The sequence below is a fragment of the Pungitius pungitius genome, chromosome 9, assembly GCF_949316345.1.
Source record: "Pungitius pungitius chromosome 9, fPunPun2.1, whole genome shotgun sequence".
In the NCBI taxonomy this organism is placed as follows: Eukaryota; Metazoa; Chordata; class Actinopteri; order Perciformes; family Gasterosteidae; genus Pungitius; species Pungitius pungitius.
Genome location: NC_084908.1, coordinates 9,470,667 through 9,490,149, shown reverse-complemented (window position 1 = coordinate 9,490,149; position 19,483 = coordinate 9,470,667). Strand labels below are relative to the sequence as shown.

Here is a 19,483-nt window from a genome sequence, read left to right as displayed (position 1 = left end):
CCAGAGTTTCTCCAGAGAGTAGTTAAGGGATATACAAATGCATTTACCCTCTGTTTTTACATTAATAAAATGTAATTACTAAAGCATCAACTGAACGAGAATAACGTTTTGTAAAAAAAAAAAAAAAGTTACCTGGTAGTGGGGATAAATGTCATAACTGAACTAGCTTGAAAAGAAAATACTCATGTTAAGTACCTACTACGTTATTCTGAAGTAGGTCATAGTATTTAAGTATTGAACATACTTGTGCTATTTAAACTACATACGATTAGCCTTTACGCCTTAATTTTAAAGTAATAAGCCGAATTTTTTTGAGAAAGCACAATAAATCCCTCTGTGCTGAGGATCTGCTGCTGGGTCTTTGCGTCATGCACTACGCATTGCATTATTGCAAAAGTTTACTCACTTACCAATTTTCTCTGAAAAATTGGTCTTATCTGCATATCTGTGGCTCCTATCTATGAAGATCGCACTGATCATGCGCAGACCGGCGCAGCGATGACGCTCCTCAGCACCGTGCTTTGTCGCAGACACTACGTCATCAGTGTTGGCGGTATTTTGAAAAAGCAGCGGCTGTTGTTGGCTTCCGTGTTGTGGAGAATAGACGAGTGAAATTCACATACTATGGTAAGATTGGACGTCCTTCTTGTAATTTTTGTAGCTCATGTACAGAGCAATGTAATCTGGGATGTATTCACATTGGAGATTATCGGCCCAGCTAATGTGAACCAGCCGACTTTCCAATAATGCATCACGCGCCACAGTAGCCGACAGTTTATTTACATTAATCCTCACCCGTGGACTGGGGGAATGTGTCCGTGCAGTTTTAAGTATGAAAACTCAGTTTTGAAAATAAGATCGTTGTGCAAATCGACACTGTCTGTGCATTTCGTGTGTCCGTGTGCAGGCTGCGGGGCTGTCGGAGGCTGCTCAGAGCGAGCTGATGCTCCGCTGTGAGGAGCAGTTTGCTAAGCTGGAAACGGTAAACTGATGTTTTGCCAGGCTGACCTTTCCAACCAGTCAATGGCCGTGCGAACGATGTACAAACTGCAGGATGTGTCCCTTTCTTTTTCAGCTTCAGAATAAGATTATGCTGTGTGAACCAGATTTCTGTGAGAATCCCCCGGAGCAGGTGAGATGATTGTGCATGTTCATTGCTGTACTTTTAAAGTCATATATAATATTTGCTGATGACTGCGTGGAAAACCTTGAAGGTGGTGTTGACCTAAATTACTATATAAAAGCAAGCAAAATAACAATATTATCGAGTAGTCGAAAATCAATCACTCAAAAAAAGAATGACAGAATTGGGCTAATGAAAGAACTGCTTGGACAATATACGTTTACAAATGTCAGTATTTCAGTGGGTTTTACCCTAAAGGTATGACATTTAAAAACAAATACCACATAAAATATCCAAAATCTTTCCATGCCTTTTTCAATATTCAGTGTCAGCGTAATCCAGCAAGTCAAACTGTGATGATTGATGTTCATTAGAAGCTTTACAATCAGTTAACCCAAAACCATTGTTTAGTTACATTATAAGTCACATTTTACTATATTATTGCTGGTTTATTTGTTTTGATGTCCATAAATAACTTAATAACTAATCATTAGCATTTGTAAATGTGATAGCATGTGTGAATATTCTACTTCAATAGGCAGTTAATCGACTGATGGCAACAGAAGCTGAACTGAAGCAGTGGCTGACTATGGAGCCAGAATGTAAGTCCCCTGCTCACACTGATATAAGCTGCCACAATGAGGAAATGTGTGTTTACAACTGAAATACGAACATCAATAATCAGTACCACAGTTGTATGCCACCATTACAGTTAACATAATTTATTTCAAATGAAAATTAAACTATTTAAACTAGTGTGAAGGTGAAGACAAACATACTCTTAAATCAATATTTCTTTTCAGACTTTATTACTTTATTAAATTGTGATTACAGGCTTTTACACAGTTACATTTTTATACCTGCTCTATATATATTTTTAGTGTTTTATATTTTTCCTCATGTTTCATATGCTGTTTGCTATTACACAATTTTTATATAAATATATTTATAGTATTTGTTTATATGTTTTTTCTCTATCCAGTGCTAGCATCAAATTCAGAAGTTTTACTTCAAGCTGGAAAAGAGGAGGTATGCTGCATGTGAAATGCAACACTGAAGAATGCGTCTTGTTTATATTCTTGCAATATACTTTTTCCACTTTGTTTTCCACAGATGCTCAAGCTGTGCTCTGAACTTGAGATGGTTGTTTCTTGCCATGAAGCCAGGAGAGACCAATTAAGAGAAACTAAAAAAGTGTGCGTATAGTGCAGATTTTAAGTCTTTCCTTAGAGCATATACATGTTTCTCAGAAGTGAACGGAAGATACTTTAAATATGTTTTTTCCAGTCTATTCTGAAAATGCGTCTAATTTAGTGAACAGAAGTGGTTGGAGGAGAAGAAACAGGCGCTGGACGCTGCCAATGACCATGTCAAACGACTTCAAACGGAAAAAGGAAAATTATCAGAGCACAGGTGAGTGTCACATTAAGCCACTCACCTTTTGAGGGTTATGTCCACTGGATGGCAGTAAAACACATGCATTTCTTTAAAGAAGCGACAATGCACAATTGTAACACAAGCACTTTAGTCCATCATGTAAATGTGCCACCGGCTAAATGTTCACCTACAGCCTAATAGGAAGGTGGATGGCATTCAAAGAAAACGTACTAGAGCACATAAGCACAAAAAATCGCACCAAAGGATTCATACAATTCATTTAGAAAACTGTATGTATGAATTTAAACAACTGCATGTATGAACTAAAATAGGAACATGTGAACTCAGTATATTGCAGGACACCAAGGCAAAAATCCATAAAATGAAGGTCTACCATGAAAGGTTGATGGAGTCTTTGGGGGAAATACTGGAGAAGCACGTCCCTCTCCCTCACAATGAATCCAACAAGAAAAAGAAGGTGCTGCGGCCTGTTCTGTGTTTGACCATCGTTCGTGCTCTCGCAGCCTCTAAACATGCAAAACCTGTTTTGTTACCACAGCAGTGCAGATATTCAAATTATGTTTTTGTTTTCAGAACATTACCCAGGAGTTAGATGAAGACTTGATTTCACTTAATGAGATTCTTGAGGTGGGTTTCGATGCACCACATAAACCGCTTTGATATCCAATTATGTTTCCGTGTGTGTGTATGTGTATTTATTTATGTATATATATATATATATACTGTATATATACATAATCATCAAAAAGGCCTTTTTGTCCACCCAACTATCGCATCCTGGATATTTTGACTCTTTCTTAGACCATTCTCTGTAAACCCTAGGGACTGTTGTGCGTAAAAATCTCAGTACCTCCACAGTTTGTGACTCACTACAGGCCGTCAGCCACCAACAACCACAGCACGTTCAAAGTCACTTCCCCATTCAAGTTGTCTTGACCACGTCTACGTGCCTTAACGCATTTAGTTGCGGCCATGTGATTGGCAATTGAATAAGTGTACCTAATAAAGTGGCCAGTGAGTGTATATATGTGTGCGTATATAAATGTATACATGTATATACTCAGGACTGCACATGTATATTTTTTAAGGTGGTTTTATCATTGTAATTTTTTGATTCTTAACTTAATGGTCTTTTGTAGGTCATGGTACATAGACTGCATAAAAAAAACGGTATTTTAGTATCCGTAGTCAATTTTGCACGTCCTCTCTTTCATTGCATCTCTTTTGATTGTGAAATAGAGAAAGAAATACAAACATGATTGACATTTCTCTTTGTTAATGCCTACCTGCATACTTTGCAAGTTCACCTTGCACACTTACTGAATAAATCTCCCTCTGTACCCCCACAGGTGCTTATGAACAAGGTCCTAAATACACCACACGACCCCTATGTAACAGTGGACAACACATTCTGGCCACCATACGTAGAGATGCTCTTGCGCTATGGCATTGCTGTGAGGCACCGTGAAAATAACTTCAAAATCCGTCTGGAAACCTTTTGTTAGGGCACAGAATTTTATCCTATAGTGCCATACTTATGTAGATTATGTAAACTCATGTGCAGATTAACTGCTGGGGTTACAGATATAAAGTGTGAACTATTAATTTTCCCTACAAGGGTTCACATGTATATTTTTTATGATCAGTTGTACAGTTTATTACATAGGACAAACTTTGGTTTCGTTCAAATGTTTTTGAATTGCTAATAGAATTACTTTGAAACCCTGAGGTTAACTGTTGTTTTTTCTCTAAACATTTTAATGTTCAATAAACTTGCAAAAATGCAGATGTGGAGTCTTTTTTAGAAAGAAAAAAGGGATCATCGATTGTGTTTAGTGTGGACGATTAGTGGCCATTTTTCAAGACAAATCTATTAATGGGAACTGTTGGATACATTTGTAATGCACTGAACTATCTTTTCTTTCTATGAAAATGTAAAACTTATTTTTGGAAGAAACTTTGTTCGTCAGATGACGTCAGAACTGTCGTCCAATGAGCTGCATCCGACGCGTCAGCTTTAGCATTCCTGTGGGCGGAGACGGGATCCCGGTTCCGGGTGTTTTCACATCTCGCTCTGAGGCGTTCCTCTCTACGATTATGGTCTTTTATCAGAAACCTATTTCAATATACGAGTGATTAAAGCGGAGTCATTTTTATTAAAGAAGTCCAACTAAAGCCGTGACTATGGCGACCCGCTCGGAGAGAGAGAAGGCCCAGAAACTCAACGAGCAGCACCAGGCCATCCTGTCCAAAATGCTCAGAGAGGAAGACAACAAGTACTGCGCCGACTGCGAGGCTAAAGGTAGAGTTTTCACACTATCTACTTAAAAGAAAATCCACGGCACGGGGTTCACATTTTCCCGCAGGATCCGCCCTAACTTAGTAGCATCTAGGTTCGCTACCTTAGCTAAGCTAACTCGCTAGTGTGTAACTAGCTCAAGCTAGTCAGCTGACATCTTCCCCTGAAGCTAAACTAAGTGGCTAACTAGCGAGCTAACTTCCTAAATGTAAGCTGCCCGCTTCTCTCCTCCCGTAAACGCTGCCTTCAGCTCTTCTGTTTTTTTAAAACGTCGAACAGGAACAGTTTTCTCTACAAGTACTTGAGGTCATTGGTTAAGAATGCAGAGCTTGCTTTTGTCACGTCAAGTCACTACAAGATGTTAACGTTAGTTGCACGTTTATGTATTTTCGTCAGACTTATCGCCATTATCGAATCACAATACTTTTTTTTGTATTTTAATTTTTCGCTTCATCAGGTCCAAGATGGGCATCCTGGAATCTGGGAGTATTTATCTGCATCCGATGTGCTGGCATCCACAGGAACCTCGGAGTGCACATATCCCGGGTCAAATCAGTCAACCTGGACCAGTGGACTTCTGCACAAATCCAGGTATACTTTTGGTACTTTGCTTCAATTACAGGTACACGTTGCTTTTATTACACCAATACTCGATCGATTTGAGTCGTTTTGGCGATGCATTGAAATTGTTGAATTGTATGGTAGTTCAAGACATTTATTCCAGCATCCCTGCCCTCTAATGATAACCAACCGTGACATTCTTTTGATATCCGTAAACTTCTTCCACTTTTCTTTTCTTTTTAAGAGTATACAGGATATGGGTAACACCAGAGCCAGGAGGCTTTATGAGGCAAACCTTCCAGAAAGCTTCAGAAGACCTCAAACAGACCAGTATCCTTAACAATCAGCAGACACACTTTAAAGGGCCATACTGTGTATACAAAAGAATTCATTTCTGACCCGTTTGTCTCTTAACTCTGACCTCAGAGCTGTGGAATTCTTCATCAGGGATAAATATGAGAAGAAGAAATACTACAGCAAGAATGTGACTAACGGAAGCAGTGTACGTATCCACTTTTTAATTCTGAATAGCTCAAATGTACATGCTTTTTTAAGTATTGTACATACCTTTACATACAAATGGTTGAATTAGTTTTCTGGGTTAATTTTGAATTTCTTTTGTTTTTGTTAGCCAAAAGGTGTTAAGAAAGAGAGGGAGCCAGACAAAGGTAGCAAGACGTCATCTTACACCAAAGTAAGTGTCTCACGCACATTCCTTCATGAGTGGAGCTGTTGGATGTACAAATGTTTCTCAGCATTGTTTTTTTCCCATACAGATTTTTCCATAAGAACATTATTTATTTTAACTACTTTTTTTTTTTCTTTTTTAAAGAGTGAAGAGTCCAGGCCAGCTCCCAAGATCAGCCCTGCTAAGGCTTCAGAACCCGCTGTGAACCTCCTAGGCCTTGGTAAGTGTGTCTTCTTTGGTTGCTGCAAAATAAATGAATGCATGGAAGACCATAGACTCACTGAGCTTGGAGGTTTAATGTGCTAACAGTGCTGTGTCAATTTTGAATACTGATTTATATCAAATGACTCTGTATTTGTGCAGGGGGTGCCTGTAGCTCTTGCTTGGTGTGGCGTGCTTTGCTCTGTTATGGCTGTGATTGTATGCTTTTTCAATGAACTGAAGTGAGACTTTGTAGTCCTGTAAGGCTGAGGGCCAAAACGTACGGTCGCCGTAGCTCGTGTTGTCACCGCTGTAAACCTTTTGGCTCATCAGGCAGTGGGCTTGAGAGTAATGTTGGGTTGTTTTTTAGCAATTACTGTGACTCTATCCCTGTTACTCCTCTGAGAAGAAGCAGACAAACTCATCGGATACGCTATGTTGTGTGTATCGCGATGAGAACTTGAATGAAGTGTGTTGTTATAAGTAGCGTTGAGGCAGTAAGCGACAGCGAGAGGAGGAAGCGGTAAAGCTGCTGACACAGTCACTCTGGTCAGCGACGGACCAGTCATTTTTTTTACCATGTATGTTTGGACATTCTGTCTTTGACCATCTTAAGTATAAAACCGTGAAATGGGGACCGTTTGACACATGATGAATGGAGGCAACACCTTACACCAGCTGCTCACTGCACATTTATCCCAACAGTATGGAAAGGTTGCAGCTCACGGGTCTGTTGATGGCTCACTTGCTGCAGGTCTTACAGTGTGCAATTATTTGGCTATTTTTGCACTGATGTGTAGGAAGTGAGTTGTTTCGTTTGGTCAAATGATCCGGTGGAACACGACTTGTGTACTGGTCCAGCCTTTCTTTCGATGACATGGCTCTGACATTAGTGACTGAATGTGGATATCACTTCATTACAGCAATTTCATTTAAAGTTTAAAGTAAGATGACATTTTCTTGCCACTGAGGGGCATTTTTGCGGTCAGTGAGCTATCGAGAGTAAGCTGATTAATCTTTTATTGTAGCCATTATGCTCACTGCTCCGCTGTGGGTGGGCATTGCAGTGAAATGAATTGATTACACGTATTCTCGCATGAGCAAACATAAGCTCTGTTTGTTTTACACACCTTTTTACAGCAATACAGATTATACTGTTTTATTTATTTAATCTTCAGTAAGTTCTTGTGAATTCATGTAGAATGTCATTGGGAAGTCGTCAGTGTGGTAGGATTGTGAAAATAGTCCAGCACTTGTTGTCTCAAACTGTGAGCTCTGAATTTTACCTGTAAAACCAGTTTTTTTATCTCTATCAGATGCACCGGCAGCTTCATCAACTAACAATGGTAGCACAAGCCAGAACAACAATGACCTGGATATATTCGGCCCTATGGTATCCAACCCCCTCCCCTCCACCTCATCTGCAGCTCAGTTTACACAGGTAAAATGTAGGAAGGATTACCTGGTCGTGATGTAGTACTCACTTCTGAATGATGCTCAGAAGGCCTTGACAGTAATGGCTGTCTAGTTGTAAACCCTAAATCTGCAGTAGAAAATGTAAAAGTCAATTAATAACTACCAGCATCAATAACCCACAAGACGTAAACACCAATACCAAGAGACAGTGAAAAGGGCAGAGAAAGAATGAATCATTTGTCTAACATTTAAATAGTCGCAGCTGGTGTGTTTGTGTGTGTGTGAAACATCAGTGGCTCCTTCATTATTATGTTTTCTTTATTTGTTCACTGTAAAGGGTTGGTAAATGTCAAAGTATTATTAAAGTCTTCAAAGACCCAAAGTAATTAGAGAGTTTGGTTTGGCCAACCAACATAACCCCGGAGATGGAAACAGTAAAAACCGAATGTTGAATACATCCCTGTAATGTCACTTTGTTATTGCTGTGTCACAGTACAGGTAGTGCTGGTAAAACAACTAGTTCGTTCTGGGGGCCTGTAGACCAACAAACCGTTCACCAACATTCAACACTAGAAATGCTGCTATTATCATACAGAATACAGATAATTTGTTGTTTTGATTGGAAGGATGTTCTTTCAGGACTTCAAATGCTTCAAATGAATCTACTAATGTTTTAAATGTGAGTCGTTACCTTCATCTACAGGTGAGCTCCAGTAACGCAGCCAGCCCTCCGACACACGCTGCGGCGGCAGGAGGGGGCGGCGTCAGCTCGGGGTCGGGACAGGGAGACCTGGACTTGTTCAGTGACACCGGTAGCGCCACTAAAACCGAAGACGCAGCAAAGAAGCCGCTGTCCAAGGACTCCATCCTGTCCCTGTATGGAACCAACAGCATGCCCCAACAGGCCCCCGCTGGTTAGGACGCAAACCTTTTTGAAATAATGTGAAATACAACCTGTCATTTTCTTTTATTGCAATTCCTTTCAGAAATGATCATTATTTGTGTTTCCTAGGCTGCAACGTTGGGGGAAGAGGGGGGCTCTGTCTGCTGTTGCGAGCGCCACATGCGCTGCAACAGCGGACAAGCTGCAAATACACGCACATAAATGCAAACATGTTGGGGTGGAACGGCCGTGCCCGAAATTTTTTTATATAATTGTAAGCGAAACATTGATTATCTTGCATAACGTCTCTCGGTACCTACAGCATTGAATATATCACCAAAAAAGGCTAAAGAGACTTCCAATAACTAGAACCTGCCTGAGAACTTCCCCCTATGCAGAGAAAACGGGGATCCAGTTGTTTCCCACAACTAATTAAATGTCCCTACATGACAAAATTATTCGCATTGGATACTAGCAAATTTGGGATTGCAGTTGTCTGGATTTTGTCCTTCGGGAAGGTCCGCTGTGTCCGATTTTGAAAACCTATTTACCAGATTAACGTTTCCCCGCCACTGTAATGTTGATCCACTATAATCCATAAAGAGCAAGTAGATTCATGCTTTCATGTCCCGCACACCTGTTGAAACTTGATTAACAGGCAGTTAAACAAACAGCCAAACATTGAACTAGTTTTGGTAAACACCCTTCATTCTCTGCGTAACTTTCTCCTCTGTGCTTTGCATGTCTTCTTTCCACCTTCCAGCTGGTATGTTCATGGGCCCCTCCCAGATGCAGTTTCCTGTCCAGGCCACCGGCGGTTATCAGGCCTTCCCTGGCATGGGCGCGGCCATGCCGCCTACAACCGTCATGGGTGCTATGATGGCGCAGAGCGGGGCGGCCATGATGGGGCCCAGTCCGGGCATGATGGTTGGGATGACGATGCCGAATGGCTTCATGGGCAATGCACCAGCCACCGGTGTGATGGGCATGGCACCGAGCATGATGGGGCCGCAGGGCGGTGCGTTGCCCGCAGGCATGCTGCCCGCTCAGGGCATGTACGCCATCCAGCCGGGGCAACAGGCTCAGTGGAACATGGGTCAGGTATGGAGAGCCATTAAGCCATGTTGATTACTGCAGCGTTGTAAGAGGGTATTTAACAAGCAACTCCACATTAAGTCTAGGTTTGTGGGTTGGGTGCATGCATGGCTGCTTGATTATGGCAAAAATCTGTATTGTTTTGGTCAATATTGAGATCATTTTTCAACACAAATAGAAATTGACTTAAAGTTGAATGCATCAGTAGTAGAGAAGTCAACTTTTTAACACATTTGTTGTGGGTGTATATATAAACAGAAATAAAAAGTACCACTCACAAAGCATTGTCAACGAGACGGCCTCCATGTTGCAACCTTTCTCCAGCCGATCTAGAGCGACTTGATGCGCCTCAATATCTGCTTTTGTCGATAACTTTTCTTTCATAGTCGTTGAAATATGCTAAATCGCACAGCCATGGTTAGTTTCACTTGTGTCCACACTCCGCTACGATGACGCTTTGCACAACAGGGCATCTAGCAGCCACTATGGAGCAGCAACAATTGATTCCTGAACCCTCGAGGCATCCATGATGTTATGCTCTGGTGTTGATATAGATCTCTCTAACGTCCCCAGGTGAACCAGCAGATGTCAGGGTTGACTCTGAATGGTGCAGGTGGCCAGATGGCCTTCAGTCAGCCTCCATCAGCTATGGGTGGATGGGCCGCCGCAGGATCTGGCCAGACTCTCAGCACACAGCTATGGAAGTGAGCCTTCGAGCGAGTTAATGGTTGGGCAGAGTAAAAGTCGAGTTTGCAGAAAGTGCAAAATGTATCTTGTGCTTCTTTGCACCTCCGTATGAACTGATGCCCATTTCCATCGCGGACCAGCCTTCAGAACATTAAAATTGTATCTCCTTTTTTTTCTCCCCCCTCTCCGCTTCTGTCTCTCTTTCTCTCTATTGTGTGAGTGAATTGGGAGTCATACAGGATTACAGCCTGGCAGTTTCTGCCTGTCATAGGGTTTTTGATCATAACTTTTATTTTCCTTTTTTGGAAAAAAATTACAAGGAAATAACAGTCCAAACAAAAATGATATTGACATATCAGAAAAGCTGCAGGACCAGTTACACAAGCTTTTATTGTATCACTGTATAATTATAAGAATATAGAACATTTAAATGAATAGTATTTAACGGGAGAAGATATGTCTATCAAGTCTGTTAGTACTGCTCCAAAATGTACAGCGCTGTATAACCTTCTTTTAAAGTACTTGTGGTTCCCCTATAAAATTAAAGTGATAATAAATGAGTGCCTCTGATGCGTCTTTTATGATCCATATAGAAATATACCTGCTGGGACAAAGTTTTATCTCCTATTCTTGCTTACATTTTGATGATTGAGAATCTCGCTCAGCCACGGAAACTAAAATTATATACACAGAATTGCAGATTTGTTCCTCTCAATCACCTAGAGAACAAAACTTTCAGCTTTGGACAGGAGTGAAATCAGAAGGTCTATTTTAAAAAGGACTTTTTTTCCGCCCAGGAACAGTCAATCACTGCTACTGCCCACTAGGCTGCAGTCCGCACAGTTGTCGCTCATATGGTGAAGACGAAATACATTTGGAAATTTTTTGCCCGTTAAGATTTGAAACAATTTAAATATTTAAAAACTGGATTTCTGCATTGGGAGCCTGTATGAATGGAGGCGTGTGTGTGATCCATTCTGGTTCAAAGGTAAAAGAAGATTACATATTCATCTCCACCGAGGAAAATGGTTTTCAGTATATACAGTATATATTGTTCGAATTAAAATGAAATAATAGTTTTAGTGCATATTTAACTTATGAATGATTGAAAGGAAAATAAATATGTCCATATCGTTAAATGCATCAAATAAAACTAACGTTACAAAGCAACTCAAAAACCCAGCTCGCGTAAGGTTCTCCAATTAACACACAAGCAATCATCTCAGTAACTACACAACGTCTGGATTTGGAGAAAGCACAAACATCCAAACAACACATTCCTTCTGTGCTGAATAATTCAGATCACAAAGGAATATTCCGTGATCTAAATTTGTTAGCGAAACAGCATGCACATGTTTACTTCCTGTAATTTCCCAGCTCCGCCCCCTTGACCTTTGACCTTCTACCACACGGAGCTCTGTGCTGCGCGAGGAGGTGAAAGCACGCCCCCTGCTGTCCAAAGTCAAAGAAGATGGACGGACAGCTGAGAGGTATAAAGGTTACACATTATTGGATCCATTATGATATGAAAATGTATTTTACTCTTCACGCTACACGTTTGGCTTTACTAAATTTTACTAAATTACTTTTAGTCTCTGACGGCCTGGACCTGTGTTGAGGTGTAGAGCGGACATCAGGGCACTATTAGTGTAATCTTGATTAAAGCCCAGCAACAAATTAGACAAGTCTAAACAGTGGTTTTATTCTTATTTTGGGCACCTGATTATAATGTTAATTTTCATCCAAATATATTTTTCTATGGGTTTGATAAGGAGTCCACTCTGTCTCAAATGAGTCTTGTTCATTGTCACAAACGGATTCATATAGGAAACCAGCACTAGGTGGCAGTAGTGCATTAGCTTTGAAATGAAAAGGTAGTTGCCCAGTCTGTAGCCAAAATGAACTAAAGCCCATTATTCTATGGCAATATGTATTGTAATAAACATTTCTGTCCTATTTGTTTGAATTTATTGTGTAGTTATTTTTTATCACTCATACATGTACCTTGCTGAGCTTTTGCACCTTTCTAACTGGTGGTAAATATGGAACATCACGTTTATGCCTTTTTAAGGCATTTTTGGACACATTCCCACAAACTTGCAGGGTTTGGAAAAACAGATTCATACAGTAGGTTTTTACAGTCTGTAACAGTTTTGTACAGAAAATGCGCCTCACTCTGCCTCTAAACATCAGATCAGCAGTTGTTTCATTGGGTATTTCTCTCTGGGTTTTGCGCATGATATTAATGAGGATTTTAAAAGAAGGCATTTCTTAAACACACAATATATGTATACACCAAATTAATGCTGGGATATGATCCAGTACAAACAGCTTTAAAAAGTGGATGTATAATTCATTTTAAAGTAGCACAGAAAAATGCAATACCATCAAAACTCTTATAATGAACTCTCTCTTTCACGTTGTATTTAGAAAGCTACTAAGTTGAGACCAGGTAAGTCCGTCCCGTCTTCACAATTTTACCATTTTATGTACGGTGTGGTTTGTCAAACCAACCCTGCCTGTTTCATTCCACCTTTCCCCGTTTCGTAGCTGCATGCTTTCTTATTAAAATATACACAATGCTTTGTTTCTATGGAGGGAATGGACTCACAGGAGAACCAAACTCAAAGCCAGACAAAATGGACAAAAGGCACAGCTATCTCATGCTTGGCAGTGCCTGAAAGCCCCTCAAGTGTATTTGGTGTTGTTCCACTTTCTACCTCGCAACTGTTCTTATGCCTCTGAAAACTTTCGCAGTAAGGTTTGATGTTGTACTGTGTCTCAGAACTTTAGCAAAGAGGTTAGGCATTTCTCTCAGCGTGTGTGTCAAACCTAACACTGCTCCAGTATAAAGTGCATCAGTCAGGTGGAGAATGCTGCTTCGACATTCCTGCTGATACGGGTGTGTCGCAATATCACCGTTGCAGATAAGACAAATACTCAACTCAACATTTTACTGATTTGAAAGCTTACTGTGATTTGATTACATGGAAATACAACCGGCCCACATCTAAGTAATCTTTGCTAATTGTACTTTTCATTTCAAGTCAAATTAATCAGAATTATGTTACACGATGAAGCCAATAAGCCAATTGTTTGATGTGTTTGTGCTAAAACAAGCACAAACTGTCTTCATATTTACTATGTAGAACCGAGATAGTTAATGAGATATAAGTACAAGCTCTTCACAAAACTGTTAATTTAATTTACGCAGTAATGCTATTTTCTTGGTGAAAAATGAAAAGCGCTATGCACTAAATAAACTGATAAAACCACACTGTGACATGCAGATTTAGGTACTGGACAAATGAATGTTACGCACATTATGGAAAAGTGTTGTTTCAACAGTTTCAGTAGAAAGCAGAAAACAGAAAGAAAAAAACAAACTATGTCTTCAAGCCGGTATTTCAACAATCCATGTGAGGAGCCCCTTCTTCTGTCTAAACTCACGCTCTGCTACCCTCAGGCTGGCGTTAGATGGCAGGCAGCCATGACAGGGAAATAAAACTGAAATAACTGCCGCTCCCTAGAATTTTCTTTTGTGCAGCCACGTGTAGATAGTTTATTATTTACAACATGAATAGACAGACTAACTACTACTCAATGTCGGCTTCTTTTACATCTTCCCCTGATCTCCTTGTCTATTATATACATCGTCAACGGAACTTTGTTCATGCTGACAACTCATTATTACACCCAGAGGCTCCTGAACAAATTGAAGGAAATCCTTCCAATTAAATGGGAGCGGTGTTGTTTGTAGTGTTAATATCTTCCTTAGTTACTGCAAAACAGTTCTTTTCATTTTTCATTTTTTGATTGCATGATGACAAACTTCAGATGCTATATTTGTTTTTTAATGTATATAATATTGTTCATGAACATGCTGTGTATACAAACTTCAACATTTTGTACTGTGCCTCATACAGGAAGAACTAAAACCAGTACCATCACAGCATATTGTGGCACATTTTAAACATAGGAAAAGATTTAGAAAAACAAAAATGCACAACATCCAGCATCAATAATGTCAGGAGTGTCACCATTGAAGAACTTTAGTGCTTTGGCGTTAGTTTTGTCGTAAAGATAAGCTTAGTTATATGCGATAAGCTCTCGCCATGTAGGCCGCGTTAAAACCTTTGTCAGGGGAAAATGGACTGATGTTACATCTTTTCACAACCTCTGCTTTGGGATGTTCAAGTTACAAGCATTTCTGCAAGGGCTTCGTCATGACATATCATTATATCAGCGTGGAGAAGACGCAGATATGCAACAGGACAGATCCAAATATGGCTGTGAAGCTCCTCAGAGGGGGGGGAGGAGGTTTGCAATGTGATCCTCTCTTTAATCTCCCCCTTCTCCAAAACCAACATTACAACATCATTTGAGAATGATGAACTCTTGACAGGATTTCATTTTTGGAAGCTGTGACTGCTGACTGAGTGTAAAGGCTCACATGATACTGTGGCTCCCTCACTCCTCCCCACACTCGACACCAATATAATGTTCCACACTAAACAGGACACAAAACCAAACACATATGTATTAGGTCCCCATCATACAAGTTGCCGCACCCTCCAAGATACATTTGAACACTGCAGCTCATTAGTCATTTTCAATCAATCATCCTATTGTAGGAATGGCCAAAGTGCAGCACTGATAGCATCTGTTTCCAAAATGACTATTTGTTCAGTCAGCCAGTGTTTGCGTTGCCACTCAGTATTTCTATCCTGAGTGTGTGTTCTTGTCACTAGGAAACGTGAGTCACAAATACTTCATGTAGCGCTGCCTTGGAGGCCTCCATGGAAAAGATTGGTCAACCATTGGGGTGTGTCTTGTTTTGGGCAAAGTCCAGACATTCACTTTAATTGGTCTCTAAATCCTAATGCCTTCCACACTGGAGCTGTAAACCATTGTTCTCGCTTTCCTGACAGCAGCTCATGGAGCAAAGAGTTCTGCATGCTACCTCCTAGGTTGTAATGCTGTTGCCATGACGACTGCACCAACAGAGCAATGTTGTTGAGAGGATGTAGAATGTATGTTTTTTCTGAAAGACCATTAAAGTCACGAAACAACACACTTTGTATCAACTAGCCGATTTATTATCAGAAAGGTGAAACACACAAATACACAATCACACACGCACATTCCTTTTGAATTGCAAATGTTTTAGACTTTAAAACACCAAATCACTTTCAAAATATCTGCATTTTCTTCAGTACAGTTTTATTAATGTGTGTGTGTGCGTGTGTGTGTGTGTGTGTGTTTGTAGGTCTGAGTACAGCTTGTCCTGCCAATTGGACCTCCTAGCTGGAACTCCGCACGGTGGTTGTGACTGTGGTCTTTGAGCCTCCTGTGAAACAGAAGGGAAAAGCTCATGATGGCAGTGCTTCAAGCTTGTATTACACTGACCCTACTGTTGTTTTTTAATGCCTTGTTAAAACATGCGTCACTCACCTTTAGGTCTAGAATAGAGGCAGAGGGAAGAGAAAGGTAGGGGGAAACTTTGAGTAAATTGGTGCATTATTTTCTCCAAGAGTTAAAGCACTTTGAAATGACGTCATAACTCCATTCTTCTGTTTCACTGGGCCTACCTGGACTCCTCGGTTTCCAGCAGGCTCCTGTAGGTTGTGATCTCCTGCTCCAGTCTGGTCTTGATGTCCAGCAGCATCCTGTATTCCTGGCCCTGCTGCTCGATGCTTGAGCGCACGTTGCCGAGTTCTTGTTCAAGCATGTTGATTGTGCTTTGGAAGGCGGAAAGCATGGAGCTGTAACGAGCGTCCGTCTCTCCCAGTGTGTTTTCTAAAGCTCCTTTCTGTTAAGAGATGCAAAGATAAAAAGCAGTTGATACACACGTTGGAACCCATAACTAACTATAGTCTGCAACCCGCAGCCACGCCTTGGATTATAGGTCTGACAGACACAAAAGCAGGTCTGTTTTTGCAAAGCAATATCCCTTCTTAATAAGGAAATGCTTAGCAGAGGCATATATGCTCCTCGACAGGAGCAGTGCTCTGTGCTGGCAGGGAGAGTTGATCTACTCCAGCTGGGCACAGATAATCCACGGGAGTGAGACGTTTTGGGTCATCCAGTTCAGCATTCCTTCGGCTTTCTTCAAGCTCTTTTATGCCTTTCAGAATTGGAGCCCTTCCCTCCCTTCCCCACAGATCCCATTGTGTGTATATCTTTCTCTGCCTCCCCTCACCCTTTTAATGAAGCCTCTCTGTGTTCCCCTCCCTCCGCTCTTTTACCCTCTGTCACTGTCTGTTTCTGCAATTCCAGGCAAGACTGCAACCTGGGATTTCTGCTCATATAAGGCAAGATCAGTGGGATGAGAACAGATTGGAGGGGGTGGGGGGGGTGGGGGGGGGTGTCTCACCATGCTGAGCTGAGACTGCAGTTCAATCTCCAGGCCCTGCAGTGTGCGCCGCAGGTCACCGATCTCTGTCTTGGACGTCTGGATTGTCTCAGTGCTGTAGGCCACCTCCTTGGACAGGGCTGTGGACTAGAGCAAGAAAAAAAAAACGTAAAAGGAGGCTTGGTGAGGTGATAACACCAATCATTGTGTGTCATTATGGGATAGTTGAGGGAGTGAACCCAGTCATTTGCAAGGTGTGGGACGGGATTGTTTATGGAAAAGTCTTTTCACCTTCTCATTAAACCAGCACTCCTGGTCGCGCCGATGTTTGTCGGTGATGGCCTCGTACTGGGCGCGGATCTCGTCCAGGGCTTTGTTGAGGTCTGCCTGGGGCGCGGCATCCACCTCCACATTGACTGTGCCAGTGAGCTGAGAGCGCATCGCTGCCAGCTCCTGGACAGAAAGAAAGATAAAAAGAGGTCAGCTTTGAGATCTATTGGCTGAATCTCAAACAGTTTTGGCCCAGGGTTGGGTGACGCCTGCTCACAGTGAGCATTGGTCGTTATAGCTACAGGGTGTGCGAAAATCACCTCGGCGTGGTTCTTCTTGAGGTAGGCCAGCTCATCCTGCAGGCTCTCGATCTGCATCTCCAGGTCGGCTTTCGTCAGGGTGGTCTGGTCCAGCAGACGCCGCAGGTTTGCGATGTCAGCCTCAACTGACTGGCGCATCATCAGCTCATGCTCAAACCTGGTGTGTTTTTTTGAGAGTGGGGCAAATAGATATGAGACGCCTATGACCCTGAAGCCCCCCCACCCAGGTTGCCATTAACGTGATTAACGAGGATGAGGACCTCGGCGTATGAAGGTTCCTGCTTACTTGGTTCTGAAGTCATCAGCAGCCAGTTTAGAGTTGTCAATCTGGAGCAGGATGCTGGCATTGCCGACGTTGGCGGCGGCAATCTTGGGAAAAGAAGCACAATTGGAGTCTGAAATGAATAGTTCATTGTGCAATTGCACACAGCAGGGACTGGTTTGCTCTAAACTACACACACATGTACATCAGTTCATTCCGCATGCAGTGCCTCTCAGTCCACACAGCTACAACACTGGGTTACATTGTCAAGCATATTGCCTTCATATTTGACTTTACCCAACTGTTTTAAATAATCATTAACAGCACAGCAAACATTTGGCACACACCATACCTTGTCCTTCAGGTCATTGATAATGGCCCAGTAGTTGCTGTAGTCCCTCTCGGCTGCTGGCCCCTTCTGCTCGTAGTACTCTCTGATCTGCACCTCCAGCTTAGAGTTGGCGGTCTCCAGAGAGCGGACCTTGTCCAGGTAGCTGGCCAGGCGATCGTTCAGGTTCTGCATGGTGGCCTTCTCGTTCATGTGCACGGAGCTCTGGTCCAGTGCGTTGGACAGGTCGAACCCGCCCATGCCACCTCCATACCCGGAGGAGACGGTGCGCACGCTGGTGGAGGCGATGCGCGGGTTCCCTCTGAAGCTGTACCCAGACACACTGTGAGCCTTGTGGGGAGCAGAACTTGACGTGTAGCTGCGGCTCTGCCTGAGGATCGTTTGGGGACCGCTGCTTTGGCTGTAAAACATGATGGCGGACTGTCTGCTGGTCAAGAGAGAACACGAGGAGAGAGGACTGTTACACAGCTGAAGATTGTAGCAGGACTGCAGAGTTTGTTAGAAGCAGGCAGGCTCTTGATATAGTGCTTGACCAGGGGCGGGTCTCGCTGGGAGGAGGGAGGTGGGGAGGCTCGCTGGGAGTTTTCCTCCATAGTTCAACCGGGGGTTTGGCCGAACTTCCATTTGTTTTCCTTTAAGGACCAGGGTACGGTTTCTTTCCACTCCTATGAGGAAACTGTTATGGAATGCTGTGTGTGTCTGTGTGTGAGGATCTGTGGGTCCATAGGGATCTGGAGTGTGTGTCTGATAATGTGTGTTTGTGTCTCCATCTGCATGTATGACTTGCATTTGCTTTTGTGTATACCTTCATTCTAGTCTGGTGTTGATCTCGAGTCATTTGTCTTCATGCAAATAGAAAGGAGTGTTATTGCTTTACTGTCCACCCTGAGTAAACATTTATTTGCAAATAATATGTTTTGTCTTTGAAACCCATGATGATAAGACTGTGTTTCAGTCTTCGAAAAACATTTAGGACATACTGCTATGATTGTCTTATAATGTAAGTTGCTTTGGATAAAAGCGTCAGCTAAATGACATGTCATGTAAAAATGTAATCTAGCATTATTAATAAATTATAGCATGCATACAGCATGTACATAACAATTACATTTTTAATAGACCGAATACTTTTAAATAGCATTAAATGCTAATTGTATCTGAATGTTATTACTGATTGATAGCTGCATGAACAGCCTTGAACCACAATCCGGGATTGTTTTTCATATTTTCAGTCAAACCCATTTAGGGGAATTTGTCAGACTCCATTGTTCATCATATCACACACAACATCCCCCCTAAGTCCTGTATCCTGTGTGTGTGTGTGTGTGTGTGTGTGTGTGTGTGTGTGTGTGTGTGTGTGTGTGTGTGTGTGTGTGCGTGTGTGCGTGTGTGTGTGCATGCGTGTGTGCGTGCATGTGTGTGTGTGTGTGCATGTGCAACAGTACATTTAGCTGGTTTTGTCCTCTGTCATGGGCTTTGTGAGGGATCAGAAACAGTGCCTCATGGGATTCTGTGTGGTTCTGTGTTCATTTGCGTGTGCAAATGTGTGGCTGGGGGTGCATGCATGTGTGTGTGT

The 19,483-nt window shown here is 42.0% G+C and overlaps 3 protein-coding genes across 4 annotated transcripts; 2 read left to right on the top strand and 1 right to left on the bottom strand.

Moving 5' to 3' along the window:
- Positions 1 to 495: 495 nt before the first annotated feature.
- Positions 496 to 4,302, top strand: cenpk (centromere protein K). Its single transcript, XM_037470827.2, has 10 exons — positions 496 to 627; positions 908 to 982; positions 1,076 to 1,132; positions 1,662 to 1,725; positions 2,106 to 2,152; positions 2,237 to 2,319; positions 2,438 to 2,536; positions 2,849 to 2,978; positions 3,095 to 3,148; positions 3,871 to 4,302. Exons 1-10 carry the CDS (start codon positions 625 to 627, stop codon positions 4,024 to 4,026), a joined length of 768 nt encoding a protein of 255 aa, XP_037326724.1. The 5' UTR covers positions 496 to 624; the 3' UTR covers positions 4,027 to 4,302.
- Positions 4,303 to 4,527: 225 nt separating this feature from the next.
- Positions 4,528 to 10,911, top strand: LOC119218415 (stromal membrane-associated protein 1-like). The gene is made up of 10 exons (XM_037472827.2): positions 4,528 to 4,823; positions 5,278 to 5,411; positions 5,626 to 5,711; positions 5,808 to 5,883; positions 6,013 to 6,075; positions 6,214 to 6,289; positions 7,587 to 7,711; positions 8,390 to 8,600; positions 9,333 to 9,670; positions 10,238 to 10,911. The coding sequence occupies exons 1-10, from the start codon at positions 4,706 to 4,708 to the stop codon at positions 10,370 to 10,372; spliced, it is 1,362 nt and encodes a 453-aa protein (XP_037328724.1). The 5' UTR covers positions 4,528 to 4,705; the 3' UTR covers positions 10,373 to 10,911.
- Positions 10,912 to 15,428: 4,517 nt separating this feature from the next.
- Positions 15,429 to 18,414, bottom strand: krt94 (keratin 94). 2 transcript variants are annotated; one of them, XM_062564477.1, is made up of 8 exons: positions 17,911 to 18,414; positions 17,583 to 17,665; positions 17,297 to 17,453; positions 16,998 to 17,159; positions 16,728 to 16,853; positions 15,943 to 16,163; positions 15,806 to 15,813; positions 15,429 to 15,722 (listed from the first exon to the last, which is right to left on the bottom strand). In XM_062564477.1, the coding sequence occupies exons 1-8, from the start codon at positions 18,316 to 18,318 to the stop codon at positions 15,655 to 15,657; spliced, it is 1,233 nt and encodes a 410-aa protein (XP_062420461.1). In that variant the 5' UTR covers positions 18,319 to 18,414; the 3' UTR covers positions 15,429 to 15,654. The 2 variants fall into 2 exon arrangements, with proteins under 2 accessions (XP_062420461.1, XP_062420460.1); XM_062564476.1 differs by having other exon boundaries at positions 15,429 to 15,813.
- Positions 18,415 to 19,483: the final 1,069 nt, after the last annotated feature.

Coding starts and splice junctions, on each gene's coding strand:
- krt94 (XM_062564477.1), bottom strand. CDS start 18,318: ATGTTTTACAGCCAAAGCAGCGGTCCCCAAACGATCCTCAGGCAGAGC. Junction 17,160..17,296: donor TCAAGAAGAACCACGCCGAG/GTGATTTTCGCA, acceptor CTTTCTGTCCAG/GAGCTGGCAGCGATGCGCTC. Junction 16,854..16,997: donor AGTGCTGGTTTAATGAGAAG/GTGAAAAGACTT, acceptor TTCTTGCTCTAG/TCCACAGCCCTGTCCAAGGA.
- cenpk (XM_037470827.2), top strand. Junction 1,133..1,661: donor GTGAGAATCCCCCGGAGCAG/GTGAGATGATTG, acceptor CTACTTCAATAG/GCAGTTAATCGACTGATGGC. Junction 2,979..3,094: donor AATCCAACAAGAAAAAGAAG/GTGCTGCGGCCT, acceptor TTTTGTTTTCAG/AACATTACCCAGGAGTTAGA.
- LOC119218415 (XM_037472827.2), top strand. CDS start 4,706: ATGGCGACCCGCTCGGAGAGAGAGAAGGCCCAGAAACTCAACGAGCAG. Junction 5,412..5,625: donor GGACTTCTGCACAAATCCAG/GTATACTTTTGG, acceptor TTTCTTTTTAAG/AGTATACAGGATATGGGTAA. Junction 7,712..8,389: donor CTGCAGCTCAGTTTACACAG/GTAAAATGTAGG, acceptor CTTCATCTACAG/GTGAGCTCCAGTAACGCAGC.